Source organism: Etheostoma spectabile, chromosome 5 (genome assembly GCF_008692095.1).
Source record: "Etheostoma spectabile isolate EspeVRDwgs_2016 chromosome 5, UIUC_Espe_1.0, whole genome shotgun sequence".
Lineage (NCBI taxonomy): Eukaryota > Metazoa > Chordata > Actinopteri > Perciformes > Percidae > Etheostoma > Etheostoma spectabile.
Genome location: NC_045737.1, coordinates 35072775 through 35082037, shown reverse-complemented (window position 1 = coordinate 35082037; position 9263 = coordinate 35072775). Strand labels below are relative to the sequence as shown.

Sequence of the window (9263 nt, the reverse complement as noted above, 5' to 3'; positions counted from 1 at the left end):
TGCATCATTATGATCATTGTGTTTTTTGTGTTGTGTTCTTGTCTTCTTCTCCTTCTCATGCTGTATCGGATGCTGGTAACTTTGATTTCCTTGCGGGAGTCATCCCACAGGGATTAATAAAGATAAGTCTAAGTCTAAGTCTATATGCTACATGTAAAAGAAGAAGAAGAAGAGCAGGCCTACTGCAGAGCAAAATCCAATTTCTATAGACCTACATCATAAGAGGGTTGGGTGTGCACCCCCATGGGTGGCAGCGAATGTCAGGGACCTCAACGGACCAAACCCGGGTGGCAGAGACTGGTTCTGGGGACGTGGAACGTCACCTCTCTGTTGGGGAAGGAGCTTGAACTTGTGCGGGAGGTGGAGCGCTACCAGTTAGATCTGGTGGGGTTCACCTCTACGCACAGTCTCGGCTCTGGAACCAGACTCCCGGATAGGGGTTGGACTCTGTCCTACTCTGGAGTAGCCCCGGGTGTGAGACGCGTACAATGGGTAGTAGAAAACGTAAGGAGAAAGGTGGATGGGAAAAATTCATGGATGTACTGCATCTAAACTACGACACGTGTTGTAGATAGGCTTCTTTATTTTTTTTGCCATTTAGTGCTGTCAAACTTAACTTGTTTCATGATTTCTGTTAATTTGAAACCTTTAACGTGTTACAAATTGATCGCGGGTTGACCGAGATTCCACTTGGTTGTAGGCCTACTGGATATTAGAGGTTGTAGTGAGGTTTCTTTTGCTAAAGACTGTGTATTCAATGAAATGGGGACACATCAAGGCATGCATTGGTACCACTCTTAACATGCTAACAAATAGGGAAGGGGGCTAAATAATTTACCAAATTTAAGCAAAAATTGAACCAAAAAATCCAAGCTCGCACTTTCTTTCATATTTGCATTTACTATTGTGGAACTGGCAAAGACCTGATGGTTGTTTGTGAAGGCTTCACAGACACAATTGATAGGGCCTATACAGTCAATTAGAATTAGGAATCGCTTAAGGAGCAGAAATCCTCAGGAACACCTGGAAAGATTCATGTTAACGGCCACAGAGAGAGACGTCCTCATGTCCCTTGACAATGACCTCACAACAGACAGAGTTGCTGAGAATAGTGCCCCTCTCAAAACACCTTTACTTCTCCAACATTACATGTGCTTACAATATAGTTGAATAGTTGTAAGTTATAGTACATAATAACTAGCACTCTCAGTATAGTGTTAGTACAGGCCTACAATATCTGATCCCCATCTTCAGGTACAGCAAGTAGCCTACTTTATCTCTGAAAGTGTTGTCAGTAATACTCTGTGCTGTAATTTGGGGGTTTCTGTAGCCAGTGACATTTCATCATTTGAATGTTATTTTAAATGCAGATGTAATGGCATTTTTTTGTTTTTATTTGAAGGCTGAGGCATCATTAATAAACACAACTCCATTCATCATCATTGGTTTTGAGATGCTATCCTTGCTGTGAATACCTTGTGTGATAGGCTACAGTATTGTGGCGTAGTATCAGGACATCCTGGCTCCTGTCTGTCGTGCACGGCTAAGGGCGAATGGCCGGATGATGGGCCTGTTTGGGAGAAAGTCCAGGGCTGTTTTGTAGCCCCAGTCCATCCCTGCTCCACACCTTGTCCCAGGTGGCCTGTGGAACTGCTGGTCTGCCACACACGAGACTGAGTTCATATATGGCTGTGCCAGACAGAAATCTCTTGACTTCCTTGCTCTCACTGAGACCTGGATCACACCGACCAACACGTCCCCCCCTGCTGCTCTCTCTTCTGCCTATTCTTTCACCCACACACCCAGACCTGTTGGTAGAGGCAGGGGTACAGGTCTACTCATCAACCCCAAGTGGCGATTTCCTCCTAACCCACTGCCACAATTCACTCCACTCCCTTTTGAACTTCATGCTGTTACCTCAACGCAGCTGGTACAACTCATCATTGTTGTTATTTACCGCCCACCAGGACCTCTGGGAGAGCTTTTGGAGGAGCTGGATGTCCTTTTTTGAAACTTCAACATCCAGACAGAAAAGTCAAATGCCTTTTACGCCTTCTCTCTTCTTTGACCCTCTCACTCTCTCCTTCCCCACCCACTTACAAAGCAGGCAACCACATGTCAAGAGACATTATACCTGTCAGTCGTAACATTCGTTCACAAATCCAGTTCCAGTCTCCTCCTTCACTGGTTACCAATGGCTGCCTGCATCCTCTTCAAGACACTAGTAGCCTACTTGCATACAGGGCCATGAACAGATCAGCATACATCCAGGACATGGTCAAAGCCTTTACCCCAACCCACCCACTCCGCTCTGCATCAGCCATCCGGCTCGGTGCCCCCTCACAGTAAGGGACAACTAATCACTCAACGAAATCCTGACTGTTTGCCATCCTGGATCATGAATGGTGGAATGAGCTCCCTGATGACATCAGGACGAGCGAAAGCCTACACATCTTCCACCGAAGGATATAGGCTGTTTGGTTCCTTCTTTATCAAGTGGTGGAGGAATTATTTTACTTTAAATAAATGCAAGTCCTTAAAATCTTACTTAAGTAAAACATAATATTGGTATGAAAATATAAGTACCAAAAATAGAACTACTCAGTATGCAGAATGGCTTTTACTGGATTATGATTGTAAACACCAATGACAAATGACACCAATCACCAATGTTACAGCTGGTAAAAGTGGAGCTTATTTAATTACTTTTTGCTGTGTAGCTAAATCTATAATAGTCAATTTAATAGTTGACTTACATTAATCTGCATCTGCAAACAAGTAACTAAATATGTCTGATAAATGTTGAGTAAAAAGTTCAATTTATGCCTTCAAAAGTACAGAATGAGTAAAGTACAACATCTCAAATTACTTAAGTTCAATACTTGAGAAAATATACTTAGTTACATCCCACATTTGGCCAGGATATAGGAATCTTTTTTTTTTAATCGGAAAAGACAAAGAAATATTGTACACAGCCGAAAAATCAGGCCAACAGCAGAGAGGAAGGAAGAGGAGGTGATATATGCTGCAGCTGTAAACCACTGTAACACCCTGTGTGTGTGTGTGTGTGTGTGTGTGTGTGTGTGTGTGTGTGTGTGTGTGTGTGTGACGTGTTGCTTGAGTAGGTGGGGACAATAGTCAGTGTCACCAAAACCTCACAGGGTTCACATTTTCACTGCGGATTTACATACATGTAAGCAACTGTAATTTAAAACCTCAACCTTTATATCACCTTGACGTTGAAGTACAAAGAGACTCCACGTCAGTGAAAAACAGCATTTTTCCGTTTTTGCTGAAAAATTCTGTGAGGAGCCGCAGATTATACAAACAGAGAGACAGGCGGTGTGCAGTCGGTTGAAGCGGGACGTCCCCGGTTGGCTTCCAATAGATAGGTGACTGAAATAGGAATTAAAACGTTCCACCCAGTCCTCTGTGGAACACGAAACCTTTAAATCACAAAGAAAAATCTTTTTTTTTTTTTTTTTTTACAGTATGTCAGTGCCTTGATAACCTGTCCAGAGCACAGCCACAGATCTCGGCGTACCAGGACACACATGCCAGTGAAGTGTGCCAGGTGACCTTTGGCTCTGGACCAGAGTGGTCCGGATCTGGATAGAGTGGCAGGTAAACCCCACGTGAACTCAGTTTATACAACTTTTAACCAGCTGGAAAAAAGAGTTAACCAGCATTTCATCCCCCAAATTCCACATTTCAATAAAGTACCTAGTAAAACAAAGGATGTTTATGTAGGTCCAGGTGTCAGGTTGCATTGGGTTAACACCTGGAAGCTGCTTGACATCCTCCTGGTTCCATGATTTCTTTTTTTAGATTCAGAAAACATTCACGAACAGGTACAAACAACACACTGGGACATAAGGACGCGTCCCAGGGCCTCAAAAACAAAATACCCTGTCCCAAAGCCAGGGTTTGAAAAGACAGCATGTTGTAAGCTGTGCGATTGTTGAGTCTCTGGAAATTTTTGATTCATGATATGAGGCTGTTGGAATAAAATGAAGATAAAAAGATTAAGATAAAATTGAGATTTGACTTGAGTAAAAAGATGTTGTCCTCTTCAAAGCCCCACATGCAGAATAGATGTGCATTGGAGTCAGTCAGTGTTGTTATATTTGCTTTGCTGTAATTTATTGTCTCTCCTTTAAAGGTCCCATGGCATGGAAATTTCCCTTCATGAGGTTTTTTAACATTAATATGAGTTCCCCCAGCCTGCCCCAGCCTATGGTCCCCCTGTGGCTGGACATGTTGATAGGTGTAAACCGAGCCCTGGGTGTCCTGCTCTGCCTTTGGGAAAATTAAAGCTCAGATGGTCGGATCTGGAATCTGGCTCCTTATGAGGTCATAAGAGGCAAGTTTACCTCTCCTTCTTCTTCTTTGCCCGCCCAGGGAATTTGGCCCCCCCATGAGAGAGAGACAACATGGCTTTCAAACGAGCAACGTGGCAGTTGGTCAAGGCCACACCCCCAAAACATCCACCTGCCCCATCGCCCCCCCCCCCCTCTCCCCCTCATACATACTAAGGAAAGCTCATGTGGGTTAGGTTCTAGTGGCTGGAATTCTGCACTAAGGCTGAATTTGGGAAAAGAGACATCAGATACAGTATTAGGGACCACTAAGGTCTTATAAAGACTTCAGATAGAGTATTTAGGGACCCCTAAGGTTCTATATAAAGAGACTTCAGATACAGTATTAAGGACCACTAAGGTCTATATAAAGAGACTTCAGATACAGTATTAGGCCTAAGGTCTCTATAAAGAGATTCAGATACAGTATTAGGGACCACTAAGGTCTAATAAAAGAGAATTAGATACCGTATTGGGACCACTAAGGTCTATATAAAGAGACTTCAGATACAGTATTATGGGACCACTAAGGTCTATATAAAGAGACTTCAGATACAGTTTTAGGGGACCACTAAGGTCTATATAAAGATGACTTCAGATCAGGATAGGGACCACTAAGGTCTATATAAAGAGACTTCAGATACAGTATTAAGGACACTAAGGTCTATATAAAAGAGACTTCAGATACAGTATTGGGACCACTAAGGTCTATATAAGAGACTTCAGATAGTATTAGGGCCACTAAAGGTCTATATCAAGAGACTTCGATACAGTATTAGGGACCACTAAGGTCCCATGTAAAGCATCCAAGAGCACGATGTCAGGGGATTTTAATACTCTATTTTTATTTCACCATACTTTGTTTTCCTTTCTTTATAAAAAAAAGATAAAAACACCACCCTCAGTATGGAAAAATAAATTTGAGACAGCCTCAACTTTCCACCTCCCACCAATTCCCCTCTAACTCCGTACCAAACATGTCTTTTTTAAACTGTTAAAGCTGTCTGCAACATGACTCTTTTTTAAAAGGGACACATAAACACAGATTATAAGTGAATACAGTTTACTGTAAGTCAGTGGTGTGAATCTCTTAAATTTTGTTGATTGTGGTTTGTAATCCCCCTATGCCCACTGTGTGTGTGTGTGTGTGTGTGTGTGTGTGTGTGTGTGTGTGAGTGTGTGTGTGTGTCTAAGGTGAGACTGAAGTTGTATGTCTTGCATATGTATACAAATGTTGGCATGCATGCATGCATTTATATAGAAATGTATAATTGTTTGTATGCATGCGTTTGCAGGCTTATCTGTAAGCATGTGTCCTTGTGGTGTGTGGGTTGTGTCCTTTGTGTGTGTGTGTGTGTCCTTTGTGTGTGTGTGTGTGGGTGTGTGTGTGTGTGAGTGTGTGTGTGTGTCTAAGGTGAGACTGAAGTTGTAAGTCTTGTATATGTATAAGAATGTTGGCATGCATTTATACATATGTATAGAAATGTATAATTGTTTGTATGCATGCGTTTGCAGGCTTATCTGTAAGCATGTGTCCTGTGTGTGTGTGTTTGTGTGTGTGTGTGTGTGTGTGTGTTTGTGGCTTCATCATGTTTGGTTCTGGTTTCACAGCTTGGCACAGGAAGTGCTCCTAGCTGATACACATAAATTCACACATTTCTCTTCAGGTGTTGAAAGTCTCTGTAATATCAAACAGAGATGGCATTTGTGGGTCCACTCGTCTTTTGGAGAGAGAGAGAGAGAGAGAGAGAGAGAGAGAGAGAGAGAGAGAGGGGTTATTGACAATCCCATTGCACTGTTACAGGAGAAGAAAATCTTCCTTGGTCTAGAATAATCCAAATCAGCCAAGTAGGAGGACACGATGAGAGCAGGGGTCTTGTGGATGGTGATGGTGTGTTTGAGTGATGGAAAGGTCCCACAATGCTCAGGTAAGAAGACGTTGGTTCCTCAGAATTAAACTTCAGCCCAGCTCAATGAAGTGGAAATTGCTCAGACGGAGATTTTTTTAACCAACACCAGGACTTTCAGAATGACTGTGAGGGCTTTCATGTGCTCTGTTAACAGAGATCCGGATCAGATCCTGATGTCAGGGAGGAAACATTAACATGGTAGAATGAATCCTAAAGCTATTAGATCATTTCTCTGTTCACTCTTATGATATGGAGTGCTTTTCTTTGCATCACAGAGCTCTGAAAACCAGAGTTCATAAACGTCAGTGATAATCAGAAAATGTTAGAATGACAAAACTAAATTAAACGGCAACACTTTACTTGACCTTTTCTACATAAGAGTGACATGACAGTGTCATGAACACATGAACCCTAACCCTAACCATAACTTGTCATGACAAAACCGAATGACACTTACAAAAAGAAGCGTTATGCCATGAACGTTCATGACTTGTTTATAATGTTTGTGACATGTTCATGACAGTGTCATGTCATTCTTATGTAGATACCATCAAGTAAAGTGTAACCAATTAAACAGATAATACTCAAAACACACACATCCAAACAGGACCTGTACTGCACATGCATTAAATGGAAAGATGTCAGAGCGAGGGGACTGCCCATGGACTGGCGCCCTGAGCAGTTGGGGGTTCGGGGTTGCTCAACTGCCCCTCGGCAGTGCCCAGGAGGGGAACAACCATCTCTCCAGCTACCAGTCCACACTTTGTACCTTAAATATTTTGTGTCCCCCACGTTCTAAGAAAAGGACAAGTCCTAGGCTACATTATTCTTGCTTCTCTTCCAGTGTTGCCAGTTTTCCACCCGACCGAGCTACTTTTTATTTGGCTTGGCTAATAAACTGGGCTGGACTGGGTGGCCAATGAAATACCCCCCTTTCTTAAGGTTAAATATACTCTATTATCCCCATGGAGGGGGGAGGCAATTGTTTTTACAGCTAGCAGAGAACATAAAAACAAGAGTTCATACACAGGATACACAGCATTACATACAGACGTACTCAAACTAATATTCATATTCATAGGGGTTAAATCACATCAAGCTATTAATGAGACCAACCGTAACAGGGACAAATGAGCTCTTAAATGTTTTTGTCTTATACCTCGGTACAATTTACCTGTAACTAGGGCAGTGTCCAAATCGCATGGGGGGGCAATATTTGTTAAAGGCAAAATATGTGTTGAACATTTTGAATTAAGTATTGGGTTGCTGCAGCATACAAAACGAGAATAATGATATAAAATGTATCATTTCCTCTAATATTGTGAATCATATTGCAATTTTATCGGCCAAAATAATCGCAATTAGATATTCACAATAGTCACAAGGGGTGACTCGGGTCAGCGAGGGTAGATTTGGCGTCCCTCAGGGCTTTGGCTCTGTATGGGAGGGATAAGTCTTCTAATTGTATCCCTGCAACCATGCCACACATTTGCACAATGCTGTTTAGTCTGTGCTTAATTTCAAAGTAATTTCAAAGTAAGGGACCTAAACTAGTAAAACCATGTCAATAAAACTAGAACAAAACATTTTCATAAGTGATGTATCAACATTATAACTTCTCAACTTCCGATAAAAGTACATACGCTGGTGGGCCTTAGCATAAACTACAGTACATCTGTAACGGCATCAAATGTCAGGTTATGGACTATGTTTGTACCCAGATATTTGTGCTGCTGTACAACTTCAACAGCTTGGCCATGAATAAAATCAGGAGAACTTGGCAGAGGCTTCTTTCTGACATCACTTATCATTTCTATGTTCAGGAACGAGCGCTCATACCAGTCAATAAAATCATTTACAACTAGACCGTGACTAGTGTCCTTGTGATTACAGCAGCAACACAGCCATCGACAAAGTGAACAATAATTTCCACAGTGATAAGTCATTCATCCATTAGGTGTGCTTTAGATGCTGAGTTCAGTAGACTCGACACAGAATAACTAATAAATAATGACCGACTCAGGGCGCCCGGATAGTCCAGTTGGTGGAGCGGGCACCCATACATAGAGGTTTAGTCCTCGACACAGCGGGCCAGGGTTCAACTCCCACTTGTGGCCCTTTGCTGCGTGTCATTCCCCTTCTCTCTTCTCTTCTATGTCTTCAGCTGTCCTGTTGAATAAAGGCCTAAAAATGCCCAAAAAGAATCTTTAAATTAAAATTGAAAACAGTGAGTGACTCAAACCCTCTAGTCCTTCAGTTTGTTAAAACCAGGCTGCTTGTTGTCTGTTTGTCTGTCAGTTGGGCCGACCGTCACGGTGTCAAAACTCAGTAAAGTATCCGTGTCCTGTCCATCTGCCATGGCCAGCTCAGAGTTCAAGTATCAGCTCTTCTTCAATGGCAGCTGCATCGGCCAAATACGTCTTGAGGTCAGTGTGTGTGTGTGTGTGTGTGTGTGTGTGTGTGTGTGTATTTATGTTACACACAGGTCTGTGGCCTGTGGGTTTCAGTGGTGGCCATAAGTTGTTTTATTTTATTTGATCTGACTATTACACATGAATTATTTCACTTGAAAAAGCAATCCTGTTTTGCACCGCTGAAGCCCCAGTAACGGCCTTCCTTCTCCTTACAAGCAGGCAATGACAAGGATCTCTGTTTTGTCCTCCTTCAGCTGAAGGAAATTATGAACCAACCAATCTTTGATGTCTTAGAGACAGTTTTGTAGTCGGGCTAAGTCTAAGGCCTGATTATGTTCACAAATCACATCAATACATTTTTTTGTATTTACTTTTTTTACTCATTGGTGTTCAATTTGATTCAAGTCTTCTTTGAAGGATTGTCTGATTCATTTATTTTACCCAAGGAGACTTTTCTGAGCTTGACTGACAAGTTACAAGAAGAGCCACTTTAGGAAGCCACATTATCTCACCTCTGCTCCAGGACTGCATTGCACTGAAATGTGATGCAAGCGGGCGGGGGGGGGGCTGTGGCCAGTGAA

At 42.3% G+C, this 9263-nt stretch overlaps 1 protein-coding gene across 1 annotated transcript in view; it reads left to right on the top strand.

Annotated features, from left to right (window-relative positions):
* Positions 1-6006: 6006 nt before the first annotated feature.
* The window catches only part of LOC116689080 (T-cell-specific surface glycoprotein CD28), an 8014-nt gene continuing 4757 nt past the window's right edge, over positions 6007-9263 (top strand). The window contains exons 1-2 of the mRNA XM_032515411.1: positions 6007-6286; positions 8567-8694. Of these exons, the coding sequence (XP_032371302.1) occupies positions 6220-6286; positions 8567-8694 (195 nt within the window). The 5' untranslated portion in view covers positions 6007-6219. The remainder of the gene's footprint in view (positions 6287-8566; positions 8695-9263) is intronic.